This window comes from Pinus tabuliformis, chromosome 6 (genome assembly GCF_031772625.1).
Source record: "Pinus tabuliformis cultivar Carrire ecotype Pingquan chromosome 6, CPIR1, whole genome shotgun sequence".
Classification (NCBI taxonomy): Eukaryota; Viridiplantae; Streptophyta; class Pinopsida; order Pinales; family Pinaceae; genus Pinus; species Pinus tabuliformis.
The window spans coordinates 1296837513-1296858698 of record NC_142292.1 but is presented as its reverse complement, the minus strand read 5'-3'; the positions used below and the strand labels follow the sequence as shown (position 1 = coordinate 1296858698).

Genomic DNA, 21186 nt, shown 5'->3' with positions numbered 1-21186 from the left:
CTTTTGCCAACAGATACGTGAAGATTCCACGATACAAATTCTCGCTGAAGAGGGAAACTCTTTGACAGCACCAGTCCAGTGAAGAATTTATCTTTGAAACCCGTACATAAAATTGCCTTTCTGTTTTCTTTCTATTTGATTGTATTTTCTTAGAACAGTAGAGATGATTGTTTCCTTTTTTTTTCCTGTTTTTCTTTGATGTTCCTTACAGGGAACAGTTGTTGTTCCCTATAGGGAACAACACCTTTCGTGTGCATTTTTCTTTGTTGTTTCCTATAGGGAACAACACTTTTCACGTTCATTTTTCTTTGTTGTTCCCTACAGGGAACAACTGTTGTTCCCTATAGGGAACAACACTTTTTGTGCGCATTTTTCTTTGTTGTTCCCTACAGGGAACATCAGTTTTCGTGTGTATTTTCTCTTTGTTGTTCCCTACATGGAACAGCTATTGTTCCCTATAGGGAACAACACTTTCTGCGTGTATTTTTCTTTGGTGTTCCCTACAAGGAACCACTGATGTTCCCTATAGGGAACAACACTTTTTTTGCATGTATTTTCTCTTGATGTTCCCTACAGGGAACAGTTGTTGTTCCCTATAGCGAACATCACTTTCTGCGTGTATTTTTCTTTGTTGTTCCCTACAGGGAACAAATGTTGTTCCCTATAGGGAACAACAAAGAAAAATACACACAAAAAGTGATGTTTGCTATAGGGAACATCAACTGTTCCCTGTAGGGAACATCAAAGAGAAAATACACGCAAAAAGTGATTTTCCCTATAGGGAACAGCAGTTGTTCCCTGTAGGGAACATCAAAGAGAAAATACTTTTCTGAGTGTATTTTTCTTTGCTATTCCCTACAAGGAACAACAGTTTTTTACGTGTATTTCCTCTTTGTTGTTCCCTATAGGGAACAGTTGTTGTTCCCTATAGGGAACAACACTTTTTGCGTGTATTTTTCTTTACTGTTCCCTATTCGGAACAACACTTTCTGAGTGTATTTTTCTTTGTTGTTCCCTACAGGGAACAGTTGTTGTTCCCTACAGGGAACAGCTGTTGTTCCCGGTTTGCATGTATTTTCTCTTTGTTGTTCCCTATACGGAACAACACTTTTTGCATGTATTTTTCTTTGTTGTTCCCTACAGGGAACAACACTTTTTTCGTGTTTTTCCTTGTTGTTCCCTATATGGAACAACACTTTTTGCATGTTTTCCCTGCTGTTCCCTATAAGGAACATCACTTTTCATGTGTTTTTTTCATTGTTGTTCCCTATAGGGAACAACGCTTTTTGTGTGTATTTTCTTTTGTTTTTCCCCTCAAGGAACAACACCTTGTGAGTATTTTTGTGAACACCCTTTCTCCCCATTGCATGATCATTCCTAGGCCATCCCAGTTCACTCTTTATGATCCTCTTTATGGCATAAAAGTACAAAACATATTTAAGGACAACAAGTATGGAGTCTACTGAAACAGGAAAATATCTTGAATATTATCACCTTTAACAAGATTGCTTTGTGATGATCGAAAAAGAAACTGTCCTCATTTCCACTATAAATGAAACTGATTGATTATCTTTACCATGCTGGTTCTTCCCCATCCCGTATAACTCTCTCTGTTTATTATCAATAAGACTATGGGTATATTTTTTTCTATTGATATGTTCAAACTTCTTCCGCCATCCCTACTCTTAAGGAGTACTGAGCCACCCTCTATATATAAGATGGGGAGTGTTAAAAGAAAAAAAAAAATTATATATATATATATATATATATATATATATATATATATATATATATATATATATATATATATATATATATATATATATATATATATATATATATATATATATATATATATATATATATTCACTAACAATTTTATGATTTTTCCATAGATGGAGGATAGGGGATCTCATCACGAGCCAGCCTACCATGGTCATACGGAAGGAGCGAAGTGGCATTCCCACTGTGGCCACCACACCAGGGATATGAACCAATGGATACAACAAGAAACAAAGTCCTTGGAACAGGAGGTCTCATCATGAGCCGGCTTGACCACTTTCGCTACTTCCCAGTGAATGGCAATGTGTTCATCTGGTTACCATGCCAGCACATTGGTCTCTACTATGGACATCATAATGCACTTCCCCAATTATACATAGAGGACCATGGTTCCCAAGGGTTAGAAAGCAACTCTGTTTAGGCTATGGATGTCTGCAGGCAACAGAAGCTCTACTTATGGTATTGAAGTTTTATTTTCTACATCAATAATTATTATAATACCCTCTTCTTATGTTTCTACCTTTTCTATGGAGAGATTATGTCCCTAACTTACCTTGAACCTTTATGCATGAGTTAATCTTTTAAAATCAATCACAATAGTTTTAAGTGGAATAACGACAGTAAAGTATTATTTCCTGTGTATGTTGTCCTTTTTCTTTATCGCATCACCTCACGACATCTTATCACTTATTGATAATTCTCATTACACGCCTTGTTTTCATTACTCCAATATCCGTTATGATCCTTTCATTAATATATGTACCTTGCCACTTTCATTACCCAATCCATCACCCCTGTACTTTGCCGCCAGTGCGTCATCCTTTCATTCATTCGATAGTAGGCGACCTATCATTTCGAGAGGGGGCGAGGACCTCTAGTATACTTATACATGCGCTGTCATCTTTTCATTTGATTTTGTAGAACAATACGACATCCCATAATCACAGAGCGTGTGGCATTATAACAGTCCTCGATAACGATATTTATGTTTATAAAGCATCACCTGATATAGCCATTACAACCATTTTTTGTTCCATCTCTCATCTCTGTTCGTTGTTGTGCTTTCTCCACTACAGTAATCACTTGCAGAAGTCAAGCATCATGGGAGGAAGAACAGTGCGCCAAGAACCTTTAACACTGGCTATTTTCGATGAAGCCAGGGAAATTCTAGCTCACGCAGGATGGACAACATATTTTACGAGATTTCAACCCCCTAATGAGGAAATCGCCATCGAATTTTTACAACATCTACAAAATAGAAAATCCTTGGTAAAAGGCAGACAAATCACTGTAATAGATGTTGTGGTAGCAGAAGTGTCTAGGTTGCTGGCAGAAGGACCAGTATGGGCTGGCAAGCGATTAAAGTTGCATGACGCTATGGAGGTTTTAAGGGACAAAGGACAAGAGCTAATCAAGAAGGGTAAAGGCATTCGGCCATCTTCTCTCGGAGAGCCATGGGGAGAATTGGCACGAATTGTCCAGAACTATATTACCTGCGATGGGCGTAAAGACATGGTAAGGGCGCGACAACTCAAACTTTTAGCAGTTTTAAAACAAAAATGCTCTGTTAATTTGCCTACATTGTTGAATTCATTATTGCATGACACTGCAAAGAGGCTGAGATGGTCTCAACACACAGAAACAGTAGTTAGCCACCATTGTCTGATCAGGTTAATAGTTAGTCACAACCTTGCCCAACAACAATCAACCTGGGATGATCTCATATTGGCCCTCGAAAGAGGTGAAGACCTGCCAGCACCTAACCCTATTCCAAAAATAAAGAGGACTGCCCTTTTAGGAAGCATACCTCACAAACGCAGACGATATACAAGGTTGAATTCAAAACAGGGAGCGTCTAAAAATCCTTAAGGCAGCGCTAGTCAACCCATAGAATTATCCAGCCCAGTAAATGAACAAGACTTGCAACCAGAGTCAGAAGGACAAGATAACCCTGAACCAGAACCTGAGGAAGGAGCAGGGCATTCTGGTGATGAATGAAGAAATGAAGTGGGACCTCCTCTAACACCAAATATGAACTCTCAAGATGATCTGTTGCACGATTTTGAGACAGGGATGGCCTAGGTCCTGGCCAACATGAATGTCTACATGCAACCTGAAGAACCGCTTAATATTAACTTAGGAGAAACCCAATCTCCAGGGAATTCTGGCTATACCAGAATTCTATCTCCCTCAAAAGATACAAACCGCGAAGCGGAAACAGATACAGAGGCCATTCAGGAATTAGAGAACCAATTTGGTGACATGCTCCCAGTGGAAAACAGTCATGAAGGTCTAGACACAAAAAACATAGGCGAAGAGGAGGAAGCAAAGACAGAGATTATTCGAGAATCTGATAATCAATATCGAGACATGGGCTTATTGGAACAAAGCCAGGGTGAACAATCGGGCTCTTTAGAGACAGAAGCTTAATACGGGACTATCAACAGACCAGTTACTCCTCCGAAAAGGTATAGAGCTAGAGAAAAATTGAAGAAGCTAAGAAAATAACACCAGAAGCTTCATAAGATATTCAAGAGGCTCCAAAGAAAAATAAAAGAAATCACAATGGGAAAGGTTCCGAACAATACCCCTGACATAGTAAATGTGGTCGTGCAAACGGAATTATATGAAGGTAGGGCTACAGGAACTCAAACTGAGCTTGTACCTACTCAGAAAATCGTCACTCAAGAAGGACCGCATGTAGATTTAGTAGAAGTAGCTACTCAGACGAAGGTTTGGACCTCCCACAATAAAGAAATACAGACATAAAATATCCCTTCTTATAGCATAAGCACTCAGACGGGCACACAAGCTAAAGACATCATGACACACCATGACCCCATTATACTAAATCTTCAGGAAGAATTGGCATAAGCTCGGCTCGTGTTGGAACGACTTGAACAAGAAATCATTTCCCGACAGAAACAGCTTCAGGAAATGAATACAATAGAGAGCGAGACTTTTGACAGATGCAGAAAGGCGGAAGAAAAAATGGAGAAGATCAAGCTCAAACTAGACAGAGTCATAAGTTAGACAAACACCATCTGCTCACTGTATTCGGATGTCCTGGCATGTAGGTCTCCCGCCACCAATTATGCCTTGTTTTTGTTAGAACGGTACTTGTTATTGAAAATTAAAGTCATAAGAGCTGATAAACCAATTGAATTAGGAACAACTGAAGATTTTATAAATTGCTACAAGCAACATGGTGTAAAGGTCCAAAGGCTTCTTTGCGAGTTTTATCTGCACAATTTTATATTAGAGAACGAGGTGGAAAAGAACCCTAACCCTTTTGTAGGAGATGTTCAATCCCAGGCCTTTATTTCGTTTGCAGTTAACCAACTCAAATGATTTAAAGGTTATAATGCATTTCAAATAAAGGAACATGGATTGGATCTTTGGGTGAGAAGTGAACCTAAGCACCCCTTACAAATATTTACCAACCATAAGAGTCTGATGAAACGAGAAGGGATGATTAAAACTTTAGGGCCCATACATAAGGAGATTGTGCAGAAAGAAATATCATATTTCCTCTCCATTCAAGAAAGATCTCTAACTAACTACATTCCTATCTCATGGCTTAGAGATTTTTCATGATACAGTCTTTGCAACAGAAGCTTGCTCCATCAAAACTTTTGGTAATATATAAACTACCCAATCTTGTAAAAAAAAAAAAAAAAAAAATTATACCATATATTTTATTTTTATTTTAAAATAAAATAAATTATTGTTTTTATAATTAAAAAAAATATATTAACGAAAAATAAAATTGTTTTTTCACTGCAAACGATTAGATATATTCCTGACACTACAATGCGGGATATGGATCTCATTTCTTACAGTTCAGACGTGCTTTAACGACTAAAGGTACATATGGTATTTAGATCAAACTTTGAAATCCTAATGAAATGGAATTTGATTGAATGAAACGAGAAAAGGGTTAAAAAATCCATGTTTCAATTAGAGATTCAGAAATTTGGATCCTTTTATTTTTTAGATAGTCTTATTCATGAAATCATTGGTGAACTCTAAAATGCTGCTTATATTTGATATCATAAATAACTGTAATCTTATTTATAAATAAGCTCGTAAATAATCGGAAAATGAAAGAGCCCGGTGTTAGAATGTATCATGTGCATCCTGCTCATTTGAGATGAGCACCTATATAGTAAAAATGTATCATGTGCATCATGCCCATTTGAGATGAGCACCTATATCCTAAAAAATAGGAATAAGTATAAAATTAGAGGAATGTTGTGATAGCCCAGTTACATTTCCCATTTATTGAAAATTAAATTAAATAAGAAATAGGAATAAGTATAAAATTAGAGGAATGTTGTGATAGTCCGGTTATTTCCTCCGTTAATGGGCTGATTCAGTTAACAGTCATTGGAGATTTTACGGGGAACACCTGTTATAAAAGGAGTGGTCCATTTCTCTGTCAAAAGTTTTTGCTATTGATGCCATTGATAGAGTCCTTTCACATCACATGATTTTATAGGAGGATTTACTAGGAGTATAATTATTTTTCATAGCTTTTTTGTTTTTAATTGAATTGTAATTTTTTGTTGTTTAAAATGTTGTTGAATGCATAAATAGTTTCAGTCATTTGTAACATTTAAGGGTACTTGAATGTGTAGAATTTACAATTCAAATTTTTAAATAGTGAGAAAATCTATCATAACTTAATTGTTAAATCAATAATAAGGATGGAAAAACTCAATTGTGAGCAAATACAGTTTGACTCATCACTATTAATCAAGGACTAATTACCTATTATGGTATGTAAGAGGCAAGTTTCACTTCTAATTCACAACTCAAACTTATGATTTCAAAAAAAATCTACTCAATTTCAAACAAATTTAACTCTAAAACACATCACAAATAAATTACAATAATATTAATTAATATATTAATTAAAGTGTTCATAAATATATTTTTAACCTATCTAGATTTTTTTAGAAGGTTGAATTTATTTATATAATCCAAAATACATTTTAAATGACTAAAAATCACAATTTCACTTAAAATCATTAAATTTTTAAAATAAACTTAAAATCATTAAATTAAATTAAAACAAAAAAATAATTACCAAAAAAATAATTTCGAACTTAATAAAAATCCTCCTATAAAATTCAATAAAAAGAAAGTATATTCCACTAACAATACTTTCACTACTCATCCACTTTTTAGGTGTCATAGGGGAGTAAACTGGTTGAAGTTCACCAGTTTACCACCACTAACCTAGCTTGATTTTGACAATGTGGCTCAACTGGAGAGATCTTTGCCAACAATTTTGTATCTTGGTTTTTTCCTCTGAATTTTTTACTAACATATTTTTGGCCACATAGCTAGCGTTTCCTGCCGCATAGTTTAATTATTGAATTTTGAAAGCTATGAACCAAATCTTATATTTATATTTGAAGAAAGGCTACAAAATATGGTAGCTCAATTGGTGATTATTTTTTCTATGTAAACTATAAAATTCAAAGCCTTGCAGGTCATTCCAAAAAGAAAATCAACATTCTTAATTCATAAAATTCATATGTCATTACTTAAACACATCAATTAAGCAAAATCGTGTTGGATTCTTTATATTGAAATTTTTCTCTCTATATGTATGAATTAATAATACATAGTACAATGGTTAGAATAATGTTTTGAACAATATTTTAATTTTTGAATCAAGAATATAATTGTTTTTGAAAAAACAATTTAAGTAGTACAGTAAATATTTTTATAAACAAGAATGTGGAAATATTTTCTTATTCATTAAAAATTAAAAAGATATTTTTGTTCATTCAAAATAAAATTAAAATTAAAATATAGAATAGAAACTTTATTTAATAAACAAAATCTCGCAAGGATTTTTGCAAATCCAAGTTATAGTTGTTAAACTTCAAACTTTTAGGCGCGTTAGACGTTTTTGATGGTGCTGAATCCATTTCCACCATCAAAAATTCAAACACTGTCTCTACAAAAATTTTTGAAATAATTTTGCTTGAGTTCTGGCCACTTTTGGTTCTCAAAAATTCAAACATTGTCTCTACAAGATTTTTTGAAATAATTTTGCCCGAATTCCAGCCACTTTTGGTTCTCTAGGCAATTCCTCCACCTCTAGAGAGGACTCCATAACTAATTAGATCTAAGAAAATTAAACTAATTTATTTTTAAAAATTAAATAAATTTTCTAAACTTAACTTGAGTAAATATGATTTAATTTTTAATAAATATTGAAACTAATTGGGAGTCAAAAAAAAATATTGAACGCGTGTACGCGGCAGGGATAATAAGACTTGCTTAAAGATGGTATAATCCCTTTGGATAAATGTTAAAATCAAGTGGGGTTGATGACATTGAATTTGTCATTTTGATTTAGAATGATGGAAGTTATAGTGGTCATTAAATTACGCATCTTTTCTTCCGATGAGGACCCGACAACTTTGAAGGATGGAAGTTATAGTGGTGATAATGGTCAAATCAATGACCAATATAAAGAAGATGAAAGACGACATTGCTAAATACAGAGTTACTGGAAAATCTCCTGCATGATGTACGATGGAAATTAAAGTGTATTTGCATACGAAACATCTCGACAGTGAACTCCCGGCCACCACGGTGCAGAATAATTTGAAGTTTGTCCAGGCTTCCACGAACTGAAGCTGGAATTCCTAACAAGACAAATGAATAAAAGCCTGGTTTCGTGTAAAATGTAAATTCCGGTGATTTGATCACAGTTCTAGGAAAATGGAACGAATTTGCAGAGAAGAAAACAGTGACGGTGGATTTACTTATTTTGGTATCGATAGTTTTGCATTAAGTGTGCTTCTGATATGTATTCTGGGTGGCTTTAATCAAAACCTTCAGGATCTGCAGTTGGATTACCGAGGCGGATCCTGTTGGCTAACTGTAGTTCCACTCAACCGTACGCAGGCATCATGATTTAATAAGAGGAACACACTATCAATCACTGTTAAAAAAATAAATTTAAAAATAATTTAATACTAGCAATTGTTCCAAAAGGTACAAAGAGAGGTTGATAGGATTATTAAATTAGAATTGTTGAATTTCTCTAGAAGAGATGTTGGTTCAAGCCTACAAGGAGCAAAGAGATTTGATGTTTGAAGTTCTATGCTTTTTGGACACCATATTTACTTAATTTTTTAGAAAAGTTCAAGCCCAATGCAGTTCTGCCAGACAGTTCTGCCATTGCAGACATACACTTAAATTGCCACTGGGTTTATGATATTGACAAATTCAAAGTAAACTGGTATACAAGAGAATGTACCAAGCTAAACCACAAGTTACACATCTTCAGACCTGAAAAAGTACATAACAATGGTTTGGCAAATCAATAGCGATATCATAATTGTTTTTCCTTCCACACACATACAATTGCTCCAAAGGCAAGGACAAGAAAATTTTCAGCTCTAGTGAGCACCAGTGGGTCACTAAAACGAGTGACCACTAATGGCTTTCACATTTATACAAGGAATTGGCAAGGGATTTTACATGGATTCCACTCAACTTCAGACACAGCTTCGTCCAATATGCAGAGTGGTTGAAATTGAACACAACTAAGTAGTGACATTGGCTCACAGTAATACACACCAAGTATAAAATATTGAAGCTTTTACAAAAGCAAGGAGTAAAAAAAGTTATGAAGCTCAAAGAAGTAGATTTAAATCAATCAAAGCTTGTTGAATGGCTATAACGTCCATAGAAATAATCTTCCAAGGTTCTGCTCTCATGTACAAGATCTACACTTTGATCTAGACTACTGTTTGATACCAAATCATCATCAACTCCAAGCATTGCAAGTGATAGATGAGTTTGGATGTCACAACTCCCAAAGTTTGCTCCAGATTCATCATCAATCAATTCATCTAATTCCATGGACATTGTCAATTGCCTCTTGGTCCAATAAGGTAGGTCATCTCCTTCTCCTCGCAGTAATTTCAAAATTTGCAATAATAAGTTACAGACAAACAATGAGGAAGAATAAGTTCACGTTCTTACATTAACATTTATCCATTGTTTGAAATTTGACAAAGCCAGTTTAATGCAAAGGTAAGCCACTTTATTTGGGGAAACCAAAGCTTCAATTCAAATCTTGTAATCCAGATTTCGGCTAGGATAGTGATTCTCAGGAAAGATATATACTGTCTTGATATTGGAGCGAAAGCAAATATGTTGGCTCTTCTTGCCTATTCAAGGAGGGGTAATTTGCATACTGAAGCTTTGGTTTGAGATATGATGTAATCTCTTTTGCTAATATTCAGAGAATCTTATATTTCATTAATGGAAAAAAAGATTATTGGCAATTGAGGCTTTGAATATTTTGCCATAATCCACCATCGGCATTCACGGCTAACCTGTTTAAGGGTGATTATTTTACAAATTGAACTACTGAACAAATGTTTAGATTACAACCCTAAACACTAGATCTAAACACCCTTAACTCTATGTCAGAAGTATATCAACTCAATATATTATGTGCCATTATTCGTTATGGGAAAAAACAATTCTAGCACTAACTCCTCACAGGAAAGGAAACATCTTCAAGCAACTAAATTTGACATAAGATCAGAAATTGAAACATATATCTGCAACTAAAGAGAATAAGAGTAATTACTCTGTTCATTCGAGGTCGAAACTGAGCTACCTGTCTCAGACAGCATGCTGCACCAATGACCATTCTCTTCATCTCACTGATGTCATAAGCATCTTCGAAAAGTGGATCTGCAAGTTCTTTTACAGAGCCAGCTGCCAGTAATGGCCTTGCCTAAATTTTTAAATTTACAAGAGATTAAGATTCTGAACCAAGACAGAAACCAAAAGAATCCAAAATTATCAAACACAAAACAAGCAAGGACACTAGAGCCCTACCCACATAACCAGGCTTTCTTGGCCTTTAGGATTCTTGTCATTGATTGGTTTTCTTCTAGTTATTAGCTCTAGAAGAACTACTCCAAAGGAATACACCTCCGTCTTCTCATTAACCTTGCCATACATGAAATATTCTAGAGCCAGATACCTGAAATATGATAGCAGCTAGTTTTATGAAGTCTTGATTATAAATGACATTTATTTTCCTAAGGAAAGAGCTGGTGTAAAGAAAGAAATGGATATTTACCCAAATGTACCTACAACATCACTACATGTGATATATGCAAATGTTGTTGAAGCCCATTTGGCCAGCCCAAAATCTGACAACTATTCACAGAATATCTTTAGTTAATGATCCATCGAAAGATGATTTGCTAGTTATGATCAAGAAAATCTTATTATAACATCTCCAACCAAAAAATACAAACAATTCAATAGAAGCTTGAGAACTTGTTTCTCTCACAAAGATCAAGATACCTGAGGTTCAAAGTCTTCAGAAAGCAAAATATTAGATGATTTCACATCTCTATGGATGATAGGATGAGAACAACCTTCATGCAGATAAGTCAAAGCTTCAGCAATTCCAATGGCCAGTTTCAGCCTATCTTTCCAATGAACTTGTGGCTTGTCCTCTCCTCCTGTAACCCAACTTTTTCTAAGAACTAGGAACAACACTTAACACTAAAAAATAATAAAAATCTCCAAGGACCTATCATGATAAATGCATGAAAATTGGCATACTACATACCATAAAGAGTTTCTTCCAAACCTCCTCTCAGTAACAAGTTGTAGACCAAAAAGTACTCCTTCTCTTCAACACAGTAACCAATTAATGAAACAATTTCTTCGTTATGGGCAAAAACAATTCTAGCACTTACTCCTCACAGGAAAGGAAACATCTTCAAGCAACTAAATTTGACATAAGATCAAAAACTGAAACATATATACGCAACTAAAGAGAATAAGAGTAATTACTCTGTTCATTCGAGGTCGAAACTGAGCTGCCTGTCTCAGACAACATGCTGCACCAATGACCATTCTCTTCATCTCGCTCATTTTAATGTACATACAAACTGCTGGGTAGTTAAAAAGAGGAATCTAATTGTAGCGGAACTTAGGGCGAACAACAATCACGCCTGCTCTAGCTTCACTAAATTTGTACCTGCATGGTCCAATAGATATGCTAAGCAAACTATCAAAACATTTTTACAAACATTCTTATCCACCCAAAACTTCCAAAGTCATAGACTGCTGAGAAGATATGATAACTGGCTAGATTCGATGTAAGGAAATGTGCATGGTGGATATCTAATTTTCCCTATTCATTCTAGAAGTTTAATCAAAATGAAATCAGGCACAGTTCAATAAGAGTCTAAGATAATACGATCAATGCAAATACAGCTGAACCACATGCAGTTAATTTCAATGAAAGCACTAATACAAGATAATTCATGCTAAAAGTCTGAGATGAATATATACCCCTTATCAATAAGAAAGTTTTTAATTGCAATAGGAAGAGCAGCACCACCACGACTGTGGACTCCAACTCCTGCAACAGAAAAAAATACAAAGAGATGAACAACTCCTGCAACAGCAAAAAATACAAAGAGATGAACTTACATATAAGGATGATAAACATTTAACAAATATAACACAAAACAACAAGCATATATATACTATATGAAACTATATTTTGCTGTGAGAGGAATCTGCTATCCATAATGAGATGATGCCCATCACTAGATTAGATGGAGTCACATCATACTGGACAACAGACAACAAAAAATCACAGTTTCATGGATATAATTGTTTTTCCCTTGCATATTTCCAATATAACGACTTGTCCAATCGCTCTATCTTTTCCCTTGTGGCAATATCTTGCAAATAGAGCAGAAACCAGTAAAACATATACTGTTTGAAACTGTATTTTTGCTGAAATAGGAATCTGCTTTCCATAATCAGATGATGCCCATCACTAGATTAGACTCAGTCACATCATGTTTGACAACCGACAGAACAAGAAATCACATTTTCATGGATATAATTGTTTTTCTCTTGCATATTTCCAATATAAGCACTTATCCAATTGTTTTATATTTTCCCTTGTGGCAATATCTAGCGAATAGAGCAGAAAACAGCAAAACATATATCGTTTGAAACTGTATTTTTGCTGAGATAGGAATCTTCTATCCATAATCAGATGATGGCCATCACTAGATTGGACTAACATCATATCGGATAACAGACAGAACAGGAAATCGCATTTTCATTGATTCAATTGTTCTTCCCTTGCATATTTTAATATAAGGACTTATCTAATTGCTCTATATTTTCCTTGTGACAAAATCTTGCAAATATAGCAGATTGTGACAAAATCTTGCAAATATAGCATAAAACAGCAAAACAGAGTGTTTGAAACTGTATATTTGCTGAGATAGGAATCTGATATCCATAATCAGACGATGCCCATCACTAGATTATAGTCAGTCACGTCATACGATGCTCATCACTAGATTATAGTTAGTCACATCAAAATTTGACAACAGACAAAACAAGAAATCACAGTTTCATTGATATAATTGTTTTTCCCTTGCATATTTCCAATATAAGGACTTGTCCAATTGCTCTATATTTTCCCTTGTGACAGTATCTTGCAAATTTTTAGAACAACCAACAACTGATTTCAAATGAAACAGTGAAGTAACTTCTTACCTGTTATGACTTGAAGTTCAGATGGCCTCCAAGTTCACAAGGATAATAATCCCAAAGATTGTTGCTCTGTATTGAAACTGCTTCGCTGGTTTGTTCCTGGACCAGATGGGGCAGAAGTATTGTATTCAATCATTTCCAATCGCAATTCCAAGGCCTGCACCGCTTCTGCTGCATGAAGCCCATACAGGTGTATTTTTGCATGGACAAACCTAGCATTTAGCACAATTGCATTGGGCAGATTGAACTCGGAAACATTTTGGACAATATCGCAGAGGGCGATGGTGCACAAGGAGATACCGACAGTGATTTTTATTCAAGGTGACTGGAATGAATTCACTTCATCTCACTTATCAAAATGGAAATGGCATGGGATTTTCTCTATATATTCAAAGTGAGTTACGAAATAAAAGCCTTTCTCCTCCCGAGTTTTATTTTGAAAAAACAAAAAATACATTTTTGTTTCTGATTGAAATGAAAATCTAGAAGAGGAAATGGTTTGCATGTCAAAGATAAAGATGCTCTTTGAGGTTTGGCCACTTAAACTACTCTGTTAACCTATTTGGTTTTACAGAACAAAAAAAATAAAAATAAAAAATCCCATGATAGTTATGCATGCCTCCGTTCTGTTGCTTTAATCTTATTTTATCTCTGATCTAAGGGATTTTTTTAATGACTAAGGGATTATGTTTGGCCACCACCATATATTTTCTTCTTTAAATACTGAAAATTATGATGTTTATCCCCCTCCTCCCCACCACTAATCTCTAATACCTCAATTATTCCCACTCATAAAACACACTATAGCAAAATGAAGATTACTCAAAGAAATTGTTCTGCTCTTACAGAAGAAGATTAGATCAGCACACTATTTAGTGATAATGCTCTTGCAGCTTTGCCTTTTGCTTTGCCTGCAAAGCAAACCTGCCTACATAATCGTCAGCATAAACATGTGCTGATTAAAATATTATCATGGCTTCAAGAGTAACTACATCATCAAAATAAACATCAAACTGAAGATGATCTTGTATATAATATGACTCACTGAAGCAATTTTTTTAAGGCCTGAACATGTTCTCCTCCTGTGTAGCTGAGTCACTTCCTCATGTCCCAAATGCCACTAGTTCTAGGAACAAGTTCACTGTAGTGACCTAAGACAGGGTGATGATCGCACTACAATAGTTTTATATGCCTGCTTCTGTTTTTCAAAGCTATCCTGTGCTTGTGCTTTCAGGTTGTTATCAGCAATAACACTATCTTTTCTTGAATCTTCACCTGCAAAGGGAATGTTGTTAACTTCTCTACTTTCATAATGATGGTTCCAAGGGAAGATAGATAACTTATTGGGGTGACAAACATATCAGTTTCTAAATTACCTTTTTGGGAGTGGATCATTTTCGTGTCAGGGGACTGACATTTTGTTTTATATCCTCCATTAGATTTTTCCAGATGGATTGGACTTCTACTTTTCTTTGTCAACTTTGCTTTTGATGTGGCCGCTTTCGAAGTCCTTTTACTGCATAAGCTTCCATCAAGTGTTTCTAATGAAGTACGGGCATCATTTGCTATAGATGAGGATTCCACATGGTTAGGACCCATGATCTTTGGCCTTTTTATTCTTTTTCCATCCAATGATATGTTATCTGAAGCAAGTTTTTCATTGTTAGAGCCATGATCTTTTAGGCCCTCTACAGTTGGTTCAGTAATATTTTCGCAATCATCATTCAATAAATGCTTATTCTTGTTTGGCCCTATCGATGCTACCTTGGAATGATTTTTAGTATCGTTAAAGCCATTCTCTTCTGGCCCTTCCTTGGCTTCTTTGAGATGATGCTCATTGGTAGTATCATTTAACAAATTTTTCACCTGCAGAGGATTTGTTAACACAACAGTACATTCGGGTTCCTCTGCTGTAGTTTGAGGTTGCTTTTTTCCCTGTTACACAGCAAAAGTACAATTAAATAAAGTTAGCCATCCCAAAACCGATAATAAAGTCACCTGAGTAAGTGGAACCTCACACTAAAACATTTTTTTGTATGAATAGCAAAATAGACACCCTAAAAACTAAACATTACAATTATACTTCATAATGATAAGAAAACCCAAAATCACCACGAATCCCTTCAGTGTTCTGCTATTTATCCGTATTTTCAGCATTTACACCAGTCATAGACAACTTTGAGTGGTCAAAGGAAAAGTTGATGGACGCTGGATGCGAGGGGAACCTCTGAAGCCATTCTAGGACACAGGAATATGTCTTAGAGCACTATATGGTTTGCGGACTATGTTATATACATACTCAGATGGAAATCATTAATTAATGACCGGATTTCTTCCTTTCAGGTAGAAACAGAATTTAACAGCTTCTAGAAGCAGCAAAGATTACTCCATGGAAAGTAAAAGGTACTTAAAATAGTGTTAATAAAATGATTAAAAATGTTTTATAATATGTTGAGGCATGAACTGTGACTTTGCAAATTTAAAGGGGCCAATTGAAAAGATAAAGTGAGGATAGCATTACCTTTCTGGAAATCCTTCCCGTGATCGTATTTGCCACAAAAGTTCCGTTATTCTCTTCATTCTTCTCAATCTCCACACTCTCCAAACTTCCAAGTGGTTGTTGATTATCGCAACTAGAAAAGACATGAAACCAAGGAGAGGAGCGAGTTGGACCAAGACCCGAGTGCTTCTCTTTTGATCTCATGGAACTTACATCCTTGTTGGCCTGTCTCTTCCTCTTTTTTACCCTTTGTTTAGTTAACAATGCCTTTTCATCTGTTGTGATCGCCTCACAAATAAGCTCTTTCAGCTTCCCTTGAATGTCAATTTGCAGCCCTGCTTGAAAACAAGCGATGATAATATATGTTCATGCCTTCTCAATTATCAGTATTGATCACCTTAAAAAAATTCAATGGACTTCATGGAAATAGGCTGGCAAAATATACCTGAGCAACCGCAATGCTTCCTTTCATTGTTTCAAATATACATCATCTTCCTCCCATTCTGACTCAGGGGGAGCAGTTAGCATGTGTCCTCTAATTAACAAAGCGCGTGAGCTCTGAGAAATTTTGACCCCCCTCAAGAATTGCAGGCTGAGAATAGACCCAAATCGAATTGCGCTCGGCTCTTGCCGTGTTGCTATAGAAAAAGGAGCAGTTGGATTTCTGCGCGAATATATACACGACGCTATACTAACCTCTAAACCTTGTCGAATGTAGAGGGAGGAGTTTGTGCAGACAGGTGCATGCACCTGGACTTGGGATTGTGCTGCACCCAAGTGGTGTCCTGGAACTCCGACGTAAAATGCGTAACAACTAGCTGTAAAATCGGCAGCAGAAACCACCCTTCAAATCAACGGTTGAAAGTATCTCATCTGATCGAACGGAGCAGGGTAAATAGGTTGACGATTGTTGATGCATAGGAAGGCCTATCGACCTAACTAGCAATTGTCCCAAAAGGTACAAAGAGAGGCCGATAGACCTATGAAGTTGGAATTGTTGAATTTCTATGAATGATTAAAAAGTACAAGTATTTTTCAAAAAAATATTAAAAATTGAAAATAATGAATATTGGAAACCAAATAACATCTACAATCTAAATTATTTTATTAATATATATATATAAATTAATTAATTAAAATCTCAATTGTATTGTCAATTTGTCAATTTGGTTATTGGTTAACTTTTACACAAACATATGCTTCCACAATTGTAACTCTTCTCCAACATTGATTCATATTCTTCATGAAACCTGCCACATTAGTGCAGTGCAATAAGAAATATTGTAAAGAAAGGTTGAGGGAGGAATAGTCCGAGAACATATGCCAGATACAACCTACAACCGCCAATTGCATATGAATAGTCCGAGAACATATTATAAATGATGAATTCTTCAAACATCAGAAACTATAGCCCATAACTTGACAAAAATCCAGAATGCATAGAATGTTGAAATTGCCAACAAAACTTCCTAATAGTTGAGATAAATAATTTTCAGTTTGCATGGTTCTACCTGTGTATTTACAATATCCTCATAACCAATATTTATATCTGCAACCAGAACCTGTCAATCACCAAAAAACCTTAGTTGGGGTAGGTATTCTTAACCTTATTATATATAATCAACAAACATGAATAATATTCAGTGAAAGCTTGTCAATCTTATATATTTACACTTAATTGTATTCTAACCTGAGAAATCACCACCAACTGTTCATCTTCTGTTCGTGCCATAGAATGCAGTAGCTTGTCCAACAGTTTTACTAGAGCATGGTAGTCATAATCTTTTCCATACTGCACTTTGGAATCTCATTGATCATCATAAACTATACAAATAGATTTTATTCATCCTAACATTAATGTAAGCCAAAATACTTTAGTTCTATGAACCCTCAGGGAAAATATACATGGCAAACCTTTGTCCTCCAAATAATCATAAAAGATGTGGATTGTTGTTGAAATGGTCAATGAACCACAACAGCATATTAGTCGAGAACAATCTATTCAACAACATTCTCTGAAACAGTTTCGTTTCTGAATTTACTATCTAGGAAACCAACCCTACACAGTTGAAGTAACAAAACATTCTCTATGACAAGAAAAGAAACTTTGAGAACTTTGACTGACATGTAGCTTTAGTTAAGAAAGAGGCAGTACATTGTGAATTCTCATTGTGAGCAACTGCAACCAAGAAGATGAACTGCCAATGCTATTCACATTATTTGAACAGACAGAAAATTCCTATCTTCTCTTTTTTGATGGGATTTTAAACTCCAGTTGAAGTTTCTCTATTTTTATTCCAAAAAATAAATGTTACATATATTATGGGATACATCGAAGGCAAAACCCAATGTTACCGTAATACCATTTTTGTTCAAGTTTCCATATTAATACATTTCTTGAAAATGATTCAATCAACAACCAAAGAGGTCTCCAAAAACTAGTTTCATAAGCTTCTGTATTTAACTTACTATTGTTTTTACTGTATATAGTCACAAGCCCGCTTCATAAGCTCTCCTAACTTGCATGTAAGTTTTTGAGATGCATAGTGCTTTTCATTTAAATCTACCAATGACCTAATCATATAAAATAGCATTTTTAGCCAACCTAACTGTTAAGCCATGTGCCTGTTTTGTGACCCCTTTAATTAGATCTATTGTTTTATGCACCCCAGAGGTTGTCAATTCAAAATCTACCCGGGATAGGAGTAGATGCTTCATATTAGTACAAACTCAAGAGAGGATAAAAATTAAATGCTAATCACCAAGCGGGATATAGGCAGATAGAAAACACAACTGGAGCAGTTTGCAATAATTTTTCACATCCATAGAATAGCTAGTGTATTATAAGCTTTGGAGATGACTTTTGCACTTCCCTTATTGCAAATTTGTTATGCAGTACTTTCTAGTTCAATTGACCTATTTTGGTCATCAGTCAATATTAATATAATTTCATTTCAATTTTGAAACTTCAGAGTTTGTGGCCATGATTTGGTATTCTGGATCTGTTTTATTTGTTTCAGGTGATTTGCGCCTCTTTATGAGCAGCTGAGTCCTTTCCTATTTTAGATCACCTTTGTATTCTCACATTGCATTAGAAACTTTCCTCCGATATCATTGTGCTTTTCATAGCAATTGTTGAATTGTGTTTATCAGAAATCTTTTTATTTTTATTGTTGGATACTCACTCATAGAACGTCTTCACCTTGATGTTAGAAGTTTTAGTATTTATGTTTAACAAGTTACAAAACACACAATTTCCTTCATGTACTGCTGTAGAAAGAGCACTTCACCACCAAGCGTACCCAGGTGTTCGCCCACTATGGGACTTCCTTGGGTATGATTTCATTATAATGTGGTGCCGTCGTTATTTTATTTACGACAGTCCATGTATATAGGCTTCATCTTCTCGTCGAATACAGAGAAGGAGAACACCAATACACACTACATACACGAATACAGAGAAGGAGAAGACCAATAAACACTACATACAGATTGTAGATAATAGAGAATCTAGTTGACAGGGACCCAGACAACGTTTTCGCCGGACACGAAGTGGCAGATGGGTGCACCACCGGGCTTGACATTGAGAACCTTGAATGCCAAGTGTTGAGGATTCCACGCACTCGTGTCACTGTGACACACCACCGCTCCCTCTCCAGTGCTGCCATCGTCGCCCTTGAGAGACACCCGCGCAGCGGTGGTCTGGTGAATTTGATGGCAATAGTACACAGCGTATGGATATATCAGGGTGTGACAAATCGCTGACTTTAAGCCGGATTTGCTCTGGAAAGGAATGCCAGTGATAGTATATCGCTGAGAGTTGAGGTTGCAGGGTACATTCGTCTCTAACACACTCACGCCACTGGTCCCCAAAGTAGATGTGGCATAATCAATCATGGATTCCAACGACGTTGGGCAATATTTGATCTCTCCACTAATTGCGGGACTTTCACACACTTGTAAAGTGTGCTTCATAGCAAGAGCTGCGTAGGATCCTTGGGATATGTTGAGCATTTCCAAGGCTACTGAGAGTTTATCAGACGAGAATGGAATAGCTTCAGCTAAACGACGCGGAAGGAAGAATATTCTACTGTCCGGGCTTGATCTCTTCAGATTTTTTCTGTAGAGCGTCAACTTTGCTCCAGTGCGCAAGTCCTCCTCCAGGAAAAACATCGCCGACAAGGAAGGGTCGGCTATGATGGCATTGTCCTCTGCCGCGTAAGCGTATCCTCCCCCCGCCGGTACTCGGCGGTCAAGTTTAGATGTAAGGGCAGGTTCTCCCGTAGAAACTTTGTTGCCCTCTCTTATCGCGTTCAGCAGTTCCGACGTTTTCTGGGATGAGAAAGGGAAAATGAGTTGCTGCAGAGCATCAGGAATGGGCGTCGTTGGCAACTTGCGATGCCAGTAACTCAGTGTCGGAGATGCAGAAGACTCAGCCTGCACTTCTTCACTGCCCACTGCGACATACTGATATCCGCATGCCACAATAGATGTATAAATGTCAGTTATACATGAAGGCATATGAAAAGTCGTATAAGTGCTTACACATCGAAAACTTACCAGCAGAAGAACAACGAGGGCAGTAGAAAACCACATGTTGCATGCCATGAAAGCAAATGAAAGCAAATCCTACAAAACGCAGCTCAAAGATTTTCACATATCAATAAAACTAAGGAACTACCCATAATTCGAGAAGCAATCATGTTAACAAGTCGAATATTAAATAATTAACAGCCCAACACAGTTTTTGGCAAACTAAAGTCTCGGCAATAAGACTATTTATTCCAATCTAAAGCAATAATGTAGCCAGAAATATCATCTGTCCATAAGACTATTTATTCCAATCTAACGCAATAATGTAGCCAGAAATATCATCTGTCCAAGAGTTAAAATGACTCAGCTGCAATAATTCCAATCAAATGCAGAAAGCATTCATCAATTTAGGCCAGAGATACCTTCAAAATAGTATTATCCTGAATCACGTTGATCAGTTTGCGTGTGGCTACGACTAACAACGCTGAAACATAAATAGGCAAGGCAGTGTCCAGGCAGGCGCCCAAAATCCTTCTCGGTCATCTGGATGCGCATCGATGGATGAATACGTTCAACCGCTCACTGTCAAACGCGTCGGTATCATGACCCATAATTACACTATGGTTTGTCTCACTCAACTAAGTTAAAATTAACAATTAACTGTCATCGTCAATGTAATACTAAGTCGATTGTGGGTTAATATTGTTTATTGAATATTATTTTATTTTATTCTCATTCAGTAATAATATGGAAGGATAGTGATTTATTTGGGT

The 21186-nt window shown here is 36.0% G+C and overlaps 2 protein-coding genes across 2 annotated transcripts; both read right to left on the bottom strand.

Moving 5' to 3' along the window:
* Positions 1-14253: 14253 nt before the first annotated feature.
* LOC149263371 (uncharacterized) lies at positions 14254-16084 on the bottom strand. Its single transcript, XM_089387863.1, has 3 exons — positions 15902-16084; positions 14757-15315; positions 14254-14655 (listed from the first exon to the last, which is right to left on the bottom strand). The coding sequence occupies exons 1-3, from the start codon at positions 16082-16084 to the stop codon at positions 14519-14521; spliced, it is 879 nt and encodes a 292-aa protein (XP_089243989.1). The 3' UTR covers positions 14254-14518.
* Positions 16085-19283: 3199 nt separating this feature from the next.
* On the bottom strand, positions 19284-20921 carry LOC149263370 (BURP domain-containing protein 6-like). The gene is made up of 3 exons (XM_089426199.1): positions 20836-20921; positions 20441-20509; positions 19284-20347 (listed from the first exon to the last, which is right to left on the bottom strand). The coding sequence occupies exons 2-3, from the start codon at positions 20486-20488 to the stop codon at positions 19391-19393; spliced, it is 1005 nt and encodes a 334-aa protein (XP_089282325.1). The 5' UTR covers positions 20489-20509; positions 20836-20921; the 3' UTR covers positions 19284-19390.
* Positions 20922-21186: the final 265 nt, after the last annotated feature.